A 20,286-nucleotide genomic window follows, 5' to 3' on the forward strand; every position below is an offset into this window, starting at 1 on the left:
AAGCTCCAAGAGTTGGTGATGGATAGGGAAGCCTGGTGTGCTGCAGTCCATGGGGTCACAAAGAGTCAGACACGACTGAGGGACTGAACTGAACTGATAGCCATATTTATTATAAGATAATACATATTTTGAACTGTGGTGTTGGAGAAGACTCTTGAGAGTACCTTGGACTGCAAGGAGATCCAACCAGCCATCCTAAAGGAAATCAGTCCTGAATATTCATTGGAAGGACTGATGCTGAAGCTGAAAATCCAATACTTTGGCCACCTGATGCAAAGAACTGACATATTTGAAAAGACTCTAATTCTGGGAAAGATTGAAGGTGGGAGGAGAAGGAGACCACAAAGTATGAGGTGGTTGGATGGCATCACCGACTCAATGGACATGAGTTTGAGTAAACTCAGGGAGTTGGTGATGGACAGGGAAGCCTGGTGTGCTGCAGTCCATGGGGTCGCAGAGTCAGACATGACTGAGTGACTGAACTGAACTGAATACATATTTATCACAAAAACAAATATATCAAAGAACACTGAGAAGTGTGATTAAATCTGTTTATTGAAACAGTATAGATAAATTGTGAGTGATACAGATTGTTTTCAGCATAATATAGGTGTCACACATTTCTCCTAGCAATAGATGATGGATAGATAGATGGCCAGATAAAACACAATATTAGAAAGAATATAGAATGATAAATTTTATTACTAGATGTCTCCCTAGAAATCAGCAAACCCAGTCCCATTTAGCAAATGAGGAAATAAGGACCAGAGAGGCTAGCATTCTCCATTCTCCAAACTATAGGGCACTGACCATGTGCCAGGCACTTAGTGCTGGGCATATAAAAGTAAACAGAACATGGTAGCCATACTCATGGCACTCATAGTCAGGCTAGTGAGTCAGAGTGTCCAGGAAGCAGGAAATTTTGACACAGCCTAGTAAGCATTATCAGAATAACTTGTTCAAGCTACGAGGTGCACCCAGTCCAGGCTTGGGAGCAGCCTCTGAAGGCCATGCATGAGCTGACCTGGGAAGGATGAGCAGAAGTCAGACCAACAAAGAGGTTATGAAATGCTGCCCCAGGGATGTAAGAGGAAGCACAGTCTATCTAGCGAATCAAAGGAGCTCCAGTACAAGGGAATTCTCATCCTGGATTTCAGAAACAACAGTCTCCTGAATCCCAGTTTGGTGCTATTTTTAGAATGCTACCTGTCTCTTTAGGTCTCTTGACAAGTTGATTCAGCACACCTATCAATACTCTTGCATAGAAAAAAGGAATAATACATGGCTCATGCTTACCCAGAAATAGGCATTAAGACTTTCCAAACCCTTCCATGTAAAAATATATCTTTAGAGGAATCATTTCTTTGTACTATAGCCTTTTATTTCCTCCCCAAGTATTTACATTGATTGGGTCATGCCATAAAGCTCTTAAGGCCAGAAGGGATTTTCAGAGATCACTGTGTCAGAGAACAGGGGAGCACAGGGTGGGGGAAAAGGAGGAGGTGCTGGAGGGATGGAGCAGGGAAGCAATCCCTGGCACAGGCAATAAGGGGGCCAGTGTGTATAGAGAGCTTAAAAATTAATATTAACACTGACCACAGTCAATCTGCTCTTTTTATCACGATGTGCCAGCAATCCAGCAAGTCCCAGTAATGTCAGTAATAACACATTCACCCCTGATGACCCTCCCCTCATCCTGCATATGCCACCACATCACCTATACACCTGCATACACAGAAAGCGCAGGGTCAAGACAGGCTCTGGAAATACCTGAGGTCCCTGTGTTTGCCATCTCTTTATATATTACTACATATTCTCCATTCCATTCCTTTTTTTAAACCTAGCCCAAGTAGTCAAAAACCATACATACAAAAAAAGCATATCAAAGAATTATGATATTTATCTCCAACGAAGACTCTCATTTCTCAAGTCTCAAATCTGGCTGGAGCTGGGGCCGCTGGTATCTGATGTCCGATGCTGTCCTTTCGGTGTTTGCAGGCTTACCAGGAGCAGTCCTCACTCATCCTCTTTGGTTGGGCTGTCTGGCACGTGCTTGGTGGGGTGAACACTGATGGGTCTTTAATGCCCAGCTGTATGTCGAAAAACCGTGTGGACAATATCACACTGTAATTTTTGGTGAAGGTTTCTTGGACAGGATAACAATCCTTGACGGTATAAATGCCAATCCAAGTTTCATCTATAAGAGGAAGCAGGTTGAGTCTTTAAGGTAGAAGACAGGCAAAATACAGTGTGTTTTAATAGTGGTAAAATGTAGCATTTTAACCACTTTTAAGTACAGTTCTATGGCACTAAATACAGTTACAGTGTTATGAAAGCACCACCATCATCCATCTTCAGAGACTTTCCATCTCCCCCAGCGGAAACTCTGTGCCCGCTAAACACTAATGCCCCATTCCCCCCTCCCCCAGCCCCTGGCAACCACTATTCTAGTTTCTGTCTCTTTGAGTCTGACTAGTCTACGTAACTCATTTAAGGGAAATTATACAGTATCTGTCCTTTAGTGACTGGCTTATTTCACTTAGCATAATGTTGTCAAGGTTCATCCATGTTGTTGCGTGTAGCAGAATTCCCTTCCTTTTTAAAGTTCAGTAATATTCCACTGTATGTATATACCACCTTTGTCTACTCATTTGTCTGCTGATGGAAACTTGGGTTGTTTCTACCTCTGGCTATTATGAATAGTGCTGCTGTGAATATGGATGTACAAATATCTCTTTAAGTCCTTGCTTTCAGTTCTTTGGGGTATATGCCAAAAAGCAGAAATACTAAGTCATATGATAATTCTGTATTTAATTTCAGAGGGAACCATCATACTGTTTTCCACAGCAATAAAGGCCTGTGTTTATGAAACACTCTTGGGGAAAGTGTGTGGGCAGCATTGCAGAGAAGAGCTTCACATCTCTGCACAAAAGACACATAATGGCGGTCGATCTGGTCACTACAATTTTAGTTAGTGTTTCGGGGGAAGGAAAAGTAGGTGCCCAATTCTCACATGTGCCTTAGACAAACATGTCACAGGCCTTGGGGGCATCCCTTAACAGTCAAAGTGGAGAAAGTTACAGGGGGGCCTTAGAAGGCTGAGGGGTTTCAAATGCGACGCTGAGATCCCTGCACTACACAACTAACCGAGTACACGTGAGCACTTCAATGGAGTTAAGCAATTTGATTAAGCTTCTAAATTTCCTTATTAATGACTACCTTCCTTAATGAGCTTAAATGTTTTTTCCCTTCCTGCCTCTTGAGATGCAATACTTGAATACTTTGTTGAACCCTTACATGATCTGGCTGACTTTCTGTCTGACCACTCCTGGACGGTGATCTGCTCCTGGGGCCCCCCTATCGAGTATTGGTCCTCAAAGGTGGAGTTCTGAGGAATGTCCAGAGGGTCCCAGGGCTCTGTCAGGGTGATCTTGGAGCACTGTTTGGTGGCTTGTTCGATCTGAAACATCACTCCATCCTTATAGAGCAAAATATATTCAAATAATCTGGAAGACAAATTAAGAGAGAACATTCAGGACTTTATGTTGCAATCACCCTGTCTTTTATCAACATAAAAGTCAAAGGCCTTTGATACAAATTACTGTTAAAATAGAAAAAAAAAATAGTTTTGCTTGTGAGGCAATTATTTACTTATTTATAAACACTAGGCACCTGAACAACTTGAATATAAAATAAAGCTCAGAGGTCAAAACTGAATATTCCTGAGACAATTACCTGTCAATTACCTATTAACTTATCAAGTACCTATTGTATGACAGATTCTCTGCTTGGTATACAAGCATGAGGAGGTGAGGCCCTGAGTTAGCAGCTGGTTTGTGACATTTTAGCCTTAGAGACAAAGGAGGATTTGACTCTTGACCATAGTTGAGTCCTTGCAGCAATGAGTCAGGGACTAGAGGGATATGCTCTAGACAGGACGACAAGAGTTGAGGATGTACCAGGCAACTGGGCCCCACTGTCTCAACTGTCATCACAGGGACGGGCTTCGGTGAGGAGCAGCTGCACTGGGAATGAGCTGAGACAGGCAAGGACAAAAGCTGAGGGACCCCAATCAAAGGGCATCGCTGGATGGAGTTGGTCTGCATGCTCTCAGCCTCATCCCGCACACCCAGTGCACACACTTTGTGCAGACCAAGCCAGAAGTATTCCCAGGCTGTGCTTGAGCTCACAGACCACCCGCCATCACCTTGCATGCTGTGTGGTCATCAGCCTTGTAACTTTCTTAAAACTAAGCCATCTTGATGTTGGATGAAGCTCGCTGAGCTTCCATGCATACAGCTGTCAGTCTAAAACTCAGGGCACTTTTGCTGACCCAGTGTGAGGTTGCAATCCTGACTTCAAAAGTGAAATTCGAAACATCTGAAGGCAGAAGAGCCCAGAGAAATAGCTTTCCATGAGAAAATAACAATAGTCAACAGCTCATCCATGGTACATAAGGCTCACTCCACCCCACAGACCCCCGGAGGATGCCTGTTTTCCATCTCAAGTCAGGGGTTGAAATTTACTTTCTTCAAAACAATATTGTGAATGATAACTTTCTAATGGTCAAATAGTACCATTATTAGTATTATACTTCCATTTTCTATGAGCTAGCATAAAAATATGAATATAACCTCATTTTACGTATTTAGAAATATTGACCCTGCTTATTCCAGTATAATGTTTGACATCTCTTATGAGAATAAAACCCAAGCACAGACTTTGAGAAGTGTGAGGGACTGGAGGAAGAAACAGAAGTGATCATTTTATGCGCTGTTGCTCAAAAGTGGAGCAAATCTCTCATATAGAAGCAGGGTTCACATCGAACTATAAGTCCTTTGGAGGAGTTTGGAGTTGGACTGTGGCACATCAGAGTCTAAACATTCATGGAAGGAATACAGAAATATTAGCATCAACTTTAGAGCACAGTCCAGTCATCATAGTGGATTCCTTGTTCATACACAAATCCTGCTCCATGACCCTTTCAGTGAGAGCAGCACCTATGCTGTACGGCCTGAGGAGTGGTTGTCTCCATCCTCCTTCTCTCACCATCAGCTTCATCTTATTGTGCTCCCCCAATTTTAATGTGTTTAGGCTAGGCAGTCATTCCTAAGCTTTGATTGATATTCTAGCTGTATGCAACTGAAAGATATGCAGCCAGGTGCAGGAAAGAGGGGCTTCCTTCTTGAAACTCAGCCTGAGAATCCACAAGAGCACAAAAGTGGAAGCCTAGCAGCCATGTTTATGTGTGTGAGCTGGTCACCCTCCACAGAGCTTCATAGACTACAGGGGGCCATCTGACCTGGGGAGGGGTGGGGAGGTGGGGGAACAACCAGATAGTCTCTCATTCAGACGTGTGGAATTGATACCAAACGTCTACTAGTCAGTCACTTCTCATGGCTGGTCGTGTCATACGTAAACTCAGAAGTCATGAGAGGCTAATTTGCAATAGGTGAACTAAAAGTAAAGAAGGAACAGAGAAGCAGCAACAAGCTGGGATTCCAACAGCTATTCATTTTCTGAATGTATTTCCTCTCTGAGGCCCAGTGCCTACAGATCCATCTGCAGAATTATGATCTTTCCTTTGTTCTAATAACTTTCCTTTTTATGCTTGGAACTTTTTGTGTGACTCATAACCAGGGCTCATTTCTAATACAGTTGAGGATTCCACTGTTCCATCGAGAGCCCCGGGAACAGCTGCCAGCACAGCTGTTCTAAGAGAGGAACCACACAGACCGCGGCAGAGCCGAGGGCATGGATGGACGCCTGTCAGTCACCTGTGGGGCAGGAGGGGAGGGAAGCAGAAAAGGAGCTCTGCCAACTTCACTGTTTGCCCAAAGCCAGCTCTGTCCATACACAGAAGTAAAATTTAATTTAAAAACGAGAATTCTAGACTTGAAACAATCACTGCAAAAGGTTAACATTTGTTATTTCTGGGTGGTCTGAACACAGGTGTTTGTTATGATGTTCTCTGTACTTTTCTAAGTTTTCAAAATATTTAATTTGAAAAAAAAAAGAGGGCATAGTCTGATACTGATGTTATGTTGACAGTGCCTTAAGTAAAACAGAAAATATTAATTGAATGGGAAGCAAAATAGAACTGTATAATCATCTTTTCAAAATTCCATATGGATATTAACGCTAGCACTGCCCCATTCAAAGTTTTGGAAAAGAAGATGTTCATGGCTTGTATGTTTATATGAACATATTCACAGTCAAGATGTGGGTTCTCTACCACAACCAGGATAAAGGGGCCTGGAGCCCAATTAAGCCAGAAGGTCACAATGCAGAGATCAGCCAGGGTTGAAATGAATCATCTGTCTGGGATGCTGTGCGGGTAATAACCCATGGATCTGAAAGAGTAACAAACTTCAACAGAAACTGGATCCTGGGAGGTGAGATCAAAGCCTGGCTCTGAAGAGAAGGAAGTTGTGAGGACAGGAGTCACAAACCACACCCCTGGGTTGCAGTCAAGCAAGGTGGGGGGCTAGAATGGGTGTGAAGGACGAGGCAGGCAGGCCAGCCCTGGGTTGAAAACAGCCTGCAAACTCAGCCTCCTCGCTGGCCAGACACCAAGCCAAGCACTGTTCCCAGGAGGCCCGACGCCGGGATCTCAGGCTCTCTAGGCCCAGCGGAGGGGTCGGCAGGCCAAGCTTTCCACAGCAGCCCGACTGCAGAGGAGTGCCCAGGCACCATTTTGCCTCTCACCTTGTGGGACAAATTATTTTTGTGGCTTCTGATAAAATTCTCAGGCTGCATGGACAAGTTCTGTTGTTTCCTGAAAAATCCATTTCCCTAAAAACTGAAACTCTAATTTACAGAAATAACAGCCCTGTGCATGTGTGTCTTCTGATTTCTCAATTTTAATTTTAATTGTAAAATACACATAACACGAAATCTAACACCTTAACCATTTTTAAGTGTACAGTTCAGTGGTGTTAAGTACTTTCACATTGTTGTGCAGCCAATCTCCATAACTCTTTTCATCTTGCAAAACTGGAATGCCATACCCATTAAACAACTCCTTCCCCAGCTCCTGGCAAGCACCATTCTATTTTCTGTCCCTATGAACTTGACTACTCTGAGTACCTCACATAAGTGGAATCATACCTTTTTGTGACTGGGCTATTTCATTTCACACAATGTCCTCAAGATTCATCCATAGTGTAGCATGAGTCAGAATTTCCTTCCTTTATAAGCCTAACTAATATTCCACTGAGTGTATAGATCACATATTTTTTATTAATTCATTTGAGGATAACACTTGGGTTGTTTCCATCTTTTGGGATTGTAAATAGTGCTGCTATGAACATAAGTATGCAAATACATTAATTTTTAGTGTATGAACCACATTTTACAAAAATAGTTATATATATATTTTCTAACCTGTATTTTAAGTTCAACAGTTTGTCCTTGGTAGTGGGCTTTCCTGGAGTCTCAGTGGTAAAGAATCTGCCTGCCAATGCAGGAGACATGGGTTCCATCCCTGGGTCAGGAAGATCCCCTGAAGAAGGAAATGGCAACCCACTCCAGTATTCTTGCCAGGGAAATCCCATAGACAGAGGAGTCTGGTGGGCTATATAGTCTATGGGGTCACAAAAGTGTTGGACATGACTTAGCAACTAAACAACAACAAAAACAACATTCTTCCAAGTATTTCCAAAAAATACAGATGTCAAATCATTTTTCCTAATTTACTATGAAATATTTTAAAAATGCAGGAATTGAAGGACTAAGTACAATGATCTACCATTTTGAATTCAACAATTTTTACATTTCATCATATTTGCTCTATTTTCCAAATATCTCTTACAAATAAGACTCTGTACTTCATGTCCTGTCACATCAGAAGACAGGTGCTATCGAATTCCACTATTAATGCTACCAACTTTGATCACCAAGTCATGTAATTACTCCAAATGTCTCCATCATAAAGGCATTTCTTTTTGCAATTGCCAAAGTGTGTGCATGCTCAGTTGCTAAGTTGTGTCTGTCTTTTTGTGACTCCCATGGACTATAGCCTGCCTGGCTTCTCTGTCTATAGAGTTTTCCAGGCAAGAATACTGAAGTGGGTTGCTATTTCCTCCTCCAGGGGATCTTCCTGACTCAGGGATATAACCCATGTCTCTTGTGTCTCCTACATTGGTAGGCAGATTCATTACCACTGAGCCTCCTGGGAAACGCCAACTGCCAAGTAATTGGTGGGTAATACCTTGTGATGCTGAAAATATCTGTCACCCAATCATTTTAGGTAAAACCATTTCCTGAATCAATTATTTCACTGGTGGCTGATACAGTGTTACCAGTGGTGTAGCAAATGGATCTAGTATCCATGGATCTAGTATCATTCTGCACTCTTGGGTTTTTATTTAACATACAACAAATTATTAAAGTCATTATTCCATCTGATGCTCAAATTATCCCAATTTTGTCAATAGGAGCTCCTTCTACCTGATATTTGTGACTTATAACATGACTCCATTAGTCTTTGAGTGACTCATGGCCTTCTGTGACACAAGTGGCCCAGACTCATCTTAGACTTTTCTTGCACCAAATCTAAAATCAGTCATTTCTCTAAGGATCCCTAAACCTAACTGGGAAATAACTTGGAAACCAACATCAGGGCCGTAGATGTGCTCATCGTCATTGGGATGTCTTTGTTTTGAGAATATTTTAGTGGTTGGAGCCTTGTACATTAAAAAAAAAAAATCGTGAATTCATACAGATATTTCCAATCTAAATTTAATGTTATAAGTTATTCTTTATCATTTTTTATGTTTGTATATATTTTCACTTAAAATAATCTAAAAACATAGCAAATTTATTACCTTAATCCTACAATAGCTTTGAAATACTTTCAAAAGTGTTATAAAAGAATAAAACTGCCCAGTGAAGTTTAAAATTTCATTTTAGGTCTTTTCATGCTTAGAATACACCTCAATACTGCAGTAAAAATTCTCTTGGATTAAGCCTATTCCCTAAGTGGGTACACTTCCAGGTTGAGATGTCATTAGGTTCATTTGTTTGTTGTCAATTCAAGGACTTCACACTCTTCCTCTCTGATTTAATTTTGTTATTTAAATATGTAAAAATTATCATGTTTCAGAACTCAAAAAATATTAAAAAACACATGCAGAGAAGTCTCCCATCTCAACCCCTGCCCCATCCCTTGATCTCCCGATAAACGGCACTTTTCATTGGCTTCCCTGTTATTTTCCTTTATTTCCTTTCAAAAATGTAAGCAAACGCATGTATGTACTCTTACTGCTCTCTCTTCTTTATAAAAAGTGTAGAATACTATATATACTTTTGGCACCTTGCTTTTTCTAGTCTCTATTAATACACTGAGGTTATCATAATTCTTTTTTATGGTCATATCAGTAGTTTATTGTGTGTAAGTAGCGTTGGTTATTTAGTCAGTCTCCTACTGGTGAGCACTGGCTTGTTTCCATTCTTATTATATTGCCCCAAACACCACAGCGAATAATCTTGTGCCATTTTGGAGGTATACATTTTGAATAAATCACTGATATGAAACTACAAGGACAACAGCATTTTGTTAAATATTATCAAATTTCTTTTTACAGAGTTGTACAATTTTGCACTTCTATCAGTAATAAATGAGAGCACCTGTTTCCTTTCTAGTCTTGCCAACAGATCATGCTGTCAAACTTGGATGTGTGCCAATTTGATAAGTAAGAAATGTCAGGATTTTAAAAAAACAACACATTTTCCTTTCTGGGTTAGCATAATGAACACACAGTAGACTGCATAAATCTAAAGTGTAGAGCATGATAAAGTTTACAAACTGAAGAACTGGGATCCCCCATCCATATCCAGTTGTGGCACCTCTGAAGTCTTCTCTGGCCCTTCCCAGTCACTTCCCTTCCACAATGACTAGAATAGTGCTCAGTTGCTCAGTCGTGTCCGACTCTCGGCAGCCCCATGGACTGTAGCCCATCAGGCTACTCTCTCCATGGCATTCTCCAGGCAAGAATACTGGAGTGCGTTGCCATTTCCTACTCCAAGGAAGAATGGATACCTGTATAATATTGTTATCCTATTTCCCTGCAAACAAACAAAAAAAAATTCCTTGTTGTTGTTCAGTTGCTAAGTTGTGTCTGACTCTGTAGCCCCACGTACTGCAGCACACCCAGGCTCCTCTGTCTTCCACAGTCTGCCAGTTTGCTCAAATTCATGTCCATTGAGTCAGTGATGCTATCTAACCATCTAATCCTCTGCCACCCCCTTCTCTTCTTGCCTTCAGCATCAGAGTCTTTTCCAATGAGTCTGCTCTTCACATCAAGTGGCCTAAGTATTGAAGTTTCAGCTTCAGCAACAGTCCTTCCAATGAATATGCAGGCTTGATTTCTTTTAGAATTGACTGGTTTGATCTCCTTGCAGTCCAAGTGTTTTCTCTAGCACCACAATTTGAAAAATCTTCAGCACTCAGCCTTCTCTATGGTCCAACTCTCACATCCACACATGACTATTGGGAAAACCATAGCTTTAACTATACAAACCTTTGGAATCAAAGTGATGTCTCTGCTTTTTAATATGCTAATAGGTTTGTCACAGTTTTCCTTCCAAGGAGCAAGCGTCTTTTAATTACATGGCTGTAGTCACTGTAGTCACAGTAATTTTGGAGCCCAGGAAAATAAAATCTTTTTATTTAAAAAAATAATTTCCAAGAAAAAATTTCCACTTTTTTCCCTTCTATTTGCCATGAAGTTATGGGACTGGATGCCATGATCTTTGTTTTTTGAATGTTGAGTTTCAAACCAGATTTTTTGCTCTCCTCTTTCACCCTCATCAGAGGCTCTTTAATTCCTCTTCACTTTCTCCCTTTAGAGTAGTATCATCTGCATATCTGAGATTGTTGATATTTCTCCTGGCAATCTTGATTCCAGCTTGTGCTTCATCCATTCTGGCATTTCACATGGTGTAGTCTGCATAGAAGTTAAACCAGGGTGACAATATACAACCTTGCCATACTCCCTTCCCAGTTTTGAACCAGTCAGTTGTTCCATGTCCGGTTCTGTTACTTCATGACCCACATAGAGATTTCTCAGGAGACAGGTAAAGTGCTCTGGTACTTTGATCTCTTTAAGAATATTTCCAGTTTGTTGTGATGCACACAGTCAAAGACTTTAGTATAGTCAATAAAGCAGAAGTAGATGTTTTTCTAGAACTTGTAGCTCAATTGGTAAACAATCCACCCACAATGCAGGTTCTCCTGGTCTGGGAAGATCCCCTGGAGAAGGGAAAGGCTCCCCACTCCAGTGTTCTTGGACTTCCCTTGTGGCTCAGCTGGTAAAGAATCCACCTGCAATGCAGGAGACCTGGGTTCGATCCCTGGGCTGGGAAGATCCCCTGGAGAAGGGAAAGGCTAGCCACTCCAGTATTCTGGCCTGGAGAATTCTGTGGACTGTATTACAGTCCATGGGGTCACAAAGAGTCAGACACAACTGAGCAATGTTCACTTTCACTTGCTTTCTCCATGATCCAATAAAGGTTGGCAATTTGATCTCTGGTTCCTCTGCCTCTTCAAAACTCAGCTTGTTCACCTGGAAGTTCTCAGTTCTTGTACTGCTGAAACCTAGCTTGAAGGTTTCTGAGCATAACCTTGCCAGCATGTGAAATGAGTGCAGTTGTATGGTAGTTTGAATGTGCTTTGGCATTGCCTTTCTTTGGGATTGGAATGAAAATTGACATTTTCCAGTCTTGTGGCCACTGTTGAGTTTTCCAAATTTTCTAGCATACTGAGTGCAGCACTTTAACAGCATCATCTTTTAGGATTTGAAATAGCTCAGCTGAAATTCCATAACCTCCACTAGCTTTGTTCATAGTAATGCTTCCTAAGGCCCACTTGACTTCACACTCCAGGATGTCCAGCTGTAGGTGAGTGACCACACCATCATGGCTATCTGGGTCATTAAGACCTTTCTTTTATAGTTCTATGTATTCTTGCCACCTCTCCTTAATCTCTTCTGCTTCTGTTAGGTCCTTACCATTTCTGTACTTTATTGTGCCCATCCTTGCATGTCTTTACATATTTTCAAATCTTGTTTTGTCATTTTATATATATCAGCAGTATTTGAAATTTTTCTTATACAGATTTTTCACATTTTATTTAAATTTATTCATAAGTAGTCAGTCTTTTGTTGTTTTTGATGTTGCTGTTTTAAATGAGACCTTCCATTGTTATTTGCTATTTCTAGATTATTGTTTGTATATATTAAGGCTATTGCTTTTTCAGGCTAATTTTATATACAGTTACCTTACTGGATTATCTTACATGAGAGTGGCAGAGTGGATGGATGGAGAAGAAACAGGATCCCTGATGAAACTGCTGAGTCAAACCTACAAACACATATCACCAGAATTCTGAAGTAAACAACAAACATCCTTTTAATTTAAGCCAATGACAGTCAAATTTTCTGCAGCCAAAAGAAGAAATAAGTAAAAATGAATACTTCATAGATATTACCTATTGGATACCTTATAACAACAAGTCTATGAGAGCCTTCCCTTCCAGAAGGAGCAGCATCCAAGGATTTGGTTAATCCTAGGACTCGAAATACCGGAGCCTGGCCTGTGCATAAATGAACCCAAAAGCTACTGCCTTCACAGCCAAAAGGCAACTGTTTTTCTGTCTTGAATTGGGGTAGTCAGAAAAAAAACAAAAAAAACCCACCACAGTATAGGGCAGAAGTTACAAACTGGCAAATTCAGCTGGCTGACATTATTAGCTTTTTTCATTTAAAAAAAATGGATGAGAAAATATGAGGCTCGGAGCATAATTTAGTAGTAAATAATGATGCCATGATCAAACCCAAATTGTGATCTCTAATCAGACTCACTCTAATTCACTAATACCACACTCTTTGCATCCTTCCGCAGGGTAAAGGAATGATTTTTCCCATTCACGGAGAAGTACTTGGCCATCCAAGATATACTAAATTACAGAAAAGGGAGTGGACAAATATTATATTGTGATTACAAAAGTACTTTGGCTTTTATGGAAGAAATTGGACAAATTTTGGATTTGTTTAATATGCAGTATAATAGATTAGTAATGCATGCTGGCTCTCTGACTCTCAGCAGGAAGAACTGAGCTGCGGCCACTTGACATTCTGGCGTATACCAAGATCGAGTTACACCCTACAGTAATCATGAGACATAAAAGAAAAACACTATTTCAACATTGTCGTGTTAGACACCAACTCATCATGCAGGCTGATGCCAACCGCATATAACAAAAGGAAAATTCAATTACTTGAGAATGCAGCCCTAGGAAAAGTCAAGTCAAAGAATAATTATGTGTGCAATTTAAGAAGCTGTAAGGTGATGGGCCTCCACTACTTGGATTCTAGTTCAAAAGAAGAAAAGGATGCTCAAGAAACTAAAGAGATTTTTTTTTCCCCCAAAAAAATGTATCTGGATGAATACTGGCAATGTTTAGGCATATATTCTTTCATCTGATGAAAGATAATAATAAAAAATTTCTCATGAGGCAATAATTCAAGGAGGGTTTTTTTTCTACCACCACTAAAAGAAAACGCCTCATTAGTACTGAGATACCCATGTTGCCATGGTACATGGTGATTTCTAAAACTTCATGTCAGGAGTATTAAGGAGGTTGGGAGGATACAAGCATAGTCAGGGTCATATAGTCAGCACTCTGCTTTTCAGCAGAAAATAATAGTTCCCAGGTGGCGCTAGTGGTAAAGAACCTGGCTGCCAATACAGGAGACATAAGAGAAAGGGATTCAATGTCTGGGTCGGGAAGATCTCCTGGAGGAGGGCAAGGCAGCCCACTCCAGTATTCTTGCCTGGAGATCCCATGGACAGAGGAGCCTGGCAGGCTACAGTCCATGGGGTCACAAAGAGTAGAGCATGACTGAAGCAACTTAGCACACAGCACACACTATGTTGTAATACAAACACACATGCACACAGCCTTCCAGCTAACAGTTAACAAAACAAAAATACAAATCTTATTTTTCACTTTCACTAGGATTTGGGATTTTGCATTTAAGAAAAAAAAGGAATAATGTATGACCACAAGAATAGCTTTCCAATGAAAACATGATTATCAAGATAGAAAGTGCAGTGAAAGTAGTATGAAGCAGACTGGCTATGGGAACCAACAAAAACAAAAAGCAGAAGCAGTGAGTTAAAAGGTGCTATTCCAGAGCTCAAGTGAAAGAAGCATAAAAAGTGATGAAAGGCTAATGAAAAGATAAAAAATGTGTGTGTGGGGGGGTGCAGGTGTAAGAGAATCAGTACATGATAAGTAGAGAGAGATTTTACAAGGAACAAATAGAGAAGAAAAAATATCAAGCCTCCAGAAATTTCCATAGAACTGCACATTAACCAAGAGATGTTAATAAAATTCAAAGATTAACATATACACCCAACTATCTATAAAATAGATAAACATCAAGGACCTATTATATAGTACAGGGAACTCTATTGAATATGTTATAATAACTTATAATGGAAAAGAATCTTAAAATATATATATATGTATATATATATAACTGAACCTCTTTTCTGTATACCTAAACCATTATAAATCAACTATACTTCAATAAAAATTTTTAATTTAAAAATGTTCAAGGTTAACAAAATACAGTCTACAAAGACTTGGGCAGAAAAAATTGCTAAAACTAAACCAAAATTACTTTGGTATCAAACTTCTCTTCTAGAATTCTAAATGTCATAAAAATTTTAAGCAAAAATACTATTATTACCCAATGAATTATATGCAGCTCCAAATTATCATTATGTGAAAAAACAATAAGAAATTCTCCGACATTCAAAATCTCTGAAATTACACCACCACAGCAATACCGTATCTGAAAAAAATTAATTGAATATATTCTCTAGCTGACCAAAACATGAAACAAATCTAGAAGTTAGGTGAATGTGAATATAAATATAAAAGAAACTGCAGTGAATAATAAAAGTAGTAAAATAATTCATGTTTCTCATTTAACAGAGGACACTGTGGCAAAGCTACTTAGCAGTTTATACAAACACACACTATAAAAATTCCTCTGTGTTTTACAAGTGAAGAAGTTGACCTTTTAGAGGCTTGACAGCGTGGTGAAAGAAGGAAAGACGAGAAGCCATCCAAACACTTTAAATTCTTTTCCACATACCAAGTGGGACCTAAATAAATACTTGTCTTTTACAAAAGAAACTGTGTTCTGGCACCAGAAAAGCAGATCCCAAAGAGGACCAAGCCTTCAGGAGGGTGGCTCCTCTGGGGTCTCAGGGGTAAGCCAGACAATAACAAACACTGGCTGCAAGGGGAATCACTGTCCAAAATAGAATCTGTTACAAAGAGCGCGACTGAAAGGGAGGACTCCCATATCCAGAGGAAACACGTAAACCACGCCAGAACACAGCACTCAACGTGGCATCTCAGTGGGTATTAAATATGAGGTGGGTTCTCTCACCAGCATCCTTTGCTCCCAGGAGCATAGGCTATAGAATTTCCACTGGTCCACTGCCTGTTTCTCCTGAAATGAGAATTTCTATCCCCCTGGACTTTCTCTACCTTTACTGCCTCTGTCTCCCCACTTCCACCAGGGCCTCTCTGCCAAGAGTTGTCCTGGAGATTCTGAAGCAGGTGCTGTTTCCACTTGACTTCAGCCAACTCAGATAGCTCCATGGTGGTCGGACATCTTCCTCAGACAAATGTCTGCCTTTTCCAGCTTGGATCCTGGGTCACTGGCTTCTCAGTGAGACACTCTGGGCAGCAGGCCTTATGATTCCAAAGGATATAAGAAGTGTCCCATTAAGGGACTTGGGGCCAATGTTTTAATAGCTTTGGCATCAGTGCTGATGGTCCTGCTCACCAGAGTCTTCCCTGCAAGTATTTTCAAGCAACCTTGAAGCCCTTGCATTCATTATGGCTGTTCCTGGATGCCACACCAACTAGTCTGGTGGTTCATGATACCTCCTATAGTCCTCATAAGTTATATCTCACCTATAGCTGACAAGATTACACCAGACCCAGGAACCCTGCGAGCCCCTTGGCCCTGTGCCACTATCTTCCCATTGGCCAGCATCTTCCTTGACGACTTCTGAGATGCTCAAGAGCAGATTCTCTGGGTCCTATGACCTGAATTTTTTTCTCCCCCGAAGTTATGTTGGAAACCTAAAGCCCAAGATGAGTATTTAGGAGTGAGGTCTTTGGAAGGTGATTTGGCCAAGAGCCTTCACGAATGGGATTATCCTCCAGTTAAAAAAAAAAAAATTCACATAGTAGCTCTCAGAGGCAGAAGGAAGGCCCTGCTGGGGCTGGGTTCAGGGCCTGCCTGCCATGGATGTTGAAGGTTACCAAATGATCTTTCTATATTTCTTCAGATGACTGTATGATTTTTCTTTTTTATTCTATAAATACAGTGAGTTATATTGACAGAATTTTTAACATTAAATCAAACTTGCATAATCACCACTAGGTCAATGATCCATTATATATATATATATATATATTTATATATATATTTATATATATGTATATAAAATTAAATACTGTTGGATTTAAAGCTTCCCACGTGGCTCAGTGGGTAAAGAATCTGCCTACAACGTAGAAGACGTAGGAGACGCAGTTTCAATCCCTGGGTCAGAAGAGTCCCTGGAGGAGGGCATGGTAACGTGCTCCACTCTTCTTGCCTAGAGACTCTCATGGACAGAGGAGCCAGGCAGGCAATAGTCCATAGGGTCACAAAGAGTCGGACATGACTGAAGCAACTGAGCACACACAAATACACTATTGGATTTAATATGCTAATAGTTTATTAAGAATGTTTACACAATATTGTAAAGTAATTAGCCTTCAATTAAAATGAATAAATTTATTTAAAAAAAGAATGTTTACATCTATACTCATGAAAAAATTTGTGATTTTCTTACAATGTATTGCTTGATTTTGTTATCATATAATCCTGGTATGAAAAAATATTTGGAATAAGTTCTGGCCTTCCTTTTTAATAATAACTTTGGTAGGATTGATATGTCTCCCTCAAATTTTATAAAATTTGGGAATGGATTAAAAAAAAGAGAAATGTCAAAGAGCTAGCTGACCATGCCCACCATGTGAAGATAATAGTGAAAGTTCAAACCCAGAAGAGGGTCCTCACTCACTGGCAGAATTCACACTCTGGACCTCTCCCAGTAGACCTAACTTTAGACAAGAAAACAACCTGCTATGAAAGGACAAGGGTCATCCAAGGAACTGCAGCCTTTTTGTCCAGGGGCAGCTGCTGCTTCTGTTTGGGAGCCATTTGTCCCAAGAGTTCCTCCTTTCTTTGGAAAGTCTAAGGGCAATGCAGTCACCCTTCTAGGGGTCTGATTCTTCAGTACCTCTCGGTTCAAGAGGTACTGCTTCAGAAGGAAACCATTGATGGTGGGGGAACTTCCAATGCCCATATTAGGGAAAATTCTCCAAACCAGAGAGTGAGAAGCAGGAGAAGCACTGTAAACAGTGTTTGATGAGAGAAGAGCTGTGAGTAGCTCATGGATGAAAGGAATCTGGGGGATGTACTGGTCATGGCATGCCCTTCTACCTGCAGTAGAGTGTGTGCTCCACTATAACCCTGCTTCAAAACTTTTCAAAATATGGGTAGACACTGAAATTTAATTCACAAAAATTATTCTTAACAAAGAAAATATTGGATGTAAAACATAAATGAATAATAAACCATAAACCCATCACACAAATCCATTAGCTTATTGTTAAAATGTAATTTAGAGGAAAAAAAGAAAATTTAAATATTGGGAAGAAAAGGGGATATTGATAGATAAGGTGAAGTTTTTTTAAGAGTTAAGAGAATACCATGCACAAACTTGTTATGATGATAAATACAATGTTGATTAAGTAAAAGATTTTCTAGGAAAATATAAACAACCAAAACTGACTCAGACTTAAGCAGAAAGGTAAGCTGGTCAACAACTAGAGGAAAAATCCTTATAAAAGCCTAGTGAGATCTTAGATCTTTGATCTTAAAAAGAGATCAAAGAATTACTTCTTCAAAAAGAGATGGGTCCCCATGGTTTTATGAATCAGTTTTTTCCAACCTCAAGGCTATAGAGCATACAGAAATACAGAAAGATTGCCAATTACATTTTACATTTCTGACATTAAAATATAGAAAACACAAAAATATAAACTATAGATCAAATTAAATTATGGCTATGGATTAAAAACAAATATTAAATATTAGCAAATCAAGCAGACTATTAAAAATAATATATAATAATGGAATTTATTTCAGGAATGCAAAGATGGTTAAATGTTAGGCAATCTATTAATATAAATCACTAAGCTGGGGAAGTTTAAGACTCATCCTGATCAGAATAAATTCTTTATAAAATAGGTCAGAGAAATATTTACTGAACATGATAGTGTGTCTTTGTTAAACCAGCAGCCTGTAGGAGACTTAACTTACAAATTAGAGGCATTCGCTTTAGAGTGAGACTCATGACAAGGGAGTGTGACATCACTGCAGTATGTCATTTTACCTTTCAGTTTCTTGTTTATCATATTTGAAATTGCTAAAAATTAACAAGGCTCATTATAGGTGTGAGTGGGGTAAATAAGAACATTCATATTTTGCCAGTTGAAATATCAGCTGGAACAACCTTCCAGAAAAGCAAAGTGGTCAAAATTTTATAAATGTGTAATCCCTTTTCAACCATTTTCTTATCCAGGAATCTGTGCAAAATATTTTTAAAGTAAACTGAACACAAATACAAGGTTATACATGTAGTTGTTTATAGTAGTGAAACATAAAGGAGAAAGAAATCTAACTGTCCCCTATTAGGGATTGCTTATAGAAACTGTGTTCCATCCATTAGCCAGAATACCATGCAGTCATTAAAAATGGTTTGTTAAAGATTACATAGTGGCATGAAAATATGCAATGTTTTATTAAATTTTTAAAACTCACATAGCATGTTTCTAATTGAATTTTAGAATTGTATATACAGAAATAGAAATTGAAAAATCTAGAAGCACGTGTATAAGGGTTGTTAATTCTGGACAACGTGATTCTCTTTACTCTATTTTGCTATTCCTGGTTACCTATATTTTCCACCATGAACATGTATGATACTAGTAATTCAAAAGTCATAAAAATGGTATTTATTCATTCAATAAACATTATTGAGATATACTATGTGCCAAGCACTTCTAGGTGCTGGACTTTCAGTTCTATACCAGACTGATCAATTTCTCCTCTCACTCCCCGGAGGAGAGACTCAAGACAATGTCACTGAGTAATAGTGTCCTGAGTAAAACAGAATGAGATGTGATGGAGAGTGGGTAGTGGGGAGGGCTTTATTGGACAGTCACATAAGGCCCCTCTGGGCTAAGAACTGAATGGAGAAAAGCCAGGAGTTCAAAGATGATACAAGCAGACTAGTCAGTATGGATGAGCTTGCACAATATTGTTAAATGAAAAACAGCCTATTAGCAGTGTGTGCTACAGTATGTAAATTGTGCGTCCGAAAGTCTCCTAGGATATTTAGAAGATGTTACCAGTAGTCATATTGTCTTGGTAATTATGGATAATTTTTACTCTTTGCATATCTATATTTTAGATATCCTTTTACAATGAATGTATGTAATCATTGTCATTCATTCACTCATTCAAAAAAATTTAGTGAGGGCTATTCTATGGTGCTGGAAATACAGCAACAACCAGGGAAAAATTCTGGACCTAATGGAGCTTTACTTTGCGTGGCAGAGGAAATGAGGGAACAGATTTTAAAATTTAAATTAAATTAAATAGCATATTAATAAAATATTAAAATAGTATATTAGTAAAAATATGAGATAGGTAAATATCTTTAAGATAAAAGGCAGTGAGGTGGAGTATCTGTTGTGGAGAGAAAGGACAGTCTAATTTGCGAGTGGGTCATACAGCTTTTCAGGGAAAAGGCTTTCCAGGCAGAGGAATCAACCACCCAAGTGCCAAAGGAGTGAGCATGCTGAGGCTGTGGGCTGAGTGAGTGAGCTGGAGATGAGGTGATAATGGATGGATGATAGAGTGAAGAGGTCAAGACAAGGTGTGGAGGGGCTGGGGGAGCAGATCCCACAGGATGGTCAAGTCCTTGCAAAACCTTTACTCTGAGACATAGAAACACAAGTGAGGGTTTTGAGCAGACAAGCAACATGATACAACAATCTTAGCAAATCACTCAGGCTGCGATGTTGAGAATAGACCAAAGGGAGAAGGGCAGAAGTAGGGACCTGTTAGGTGCTGT

The 20,286-nt window shown here is 39.6% G+C and overlaps 1 protein-coding gene across 1 annotated transcript in view; it reads right to left on the reverse strand.

Moving 5' to 3' along the window:
- Positions 1 to 537: 537 nt before the first annotated feature.
- The window catches only part of EPDR1 (ependymin related 1), a 28,330-nt gene continuing 8,581 nt past the window's right edge, over positions 538 to 20,286 (reverse strand). The window contains exons 2-3 of the mRNA XM_020911076.2: positions 3,298 to 3,506; positions 538 to 2,197 (exon numbers count right to left, since the gene is read on the reverse strand). Coding sequence (XP_020766735.1) covers positions 2,001 to 2,197; positions 3,298 to 3,506 — 406 coding nt within the window. The 3' untranslated portion in view covers positions 538 to 2,000. The remainder of the gene's footprint in view (positions 2,198 to 3,297; positions 3,507 to 20,286) is intronic.

This window comes from Odocoileus virginianus, chromosome 1, assembly GCF_023699985.2.
Source record: "Odocoileus virginianus isolate 20LAN1187 ecotype Illinois chromosome 1, Ovbor_1.2, whole genome shotgun sequence".
Taxonomy (NCBI): Eukaryota; Metazoa; Chordata; class Mammalia; order Artiodactyla; family Cervidae; genus Odocoileus; species Odocoileus virginianus.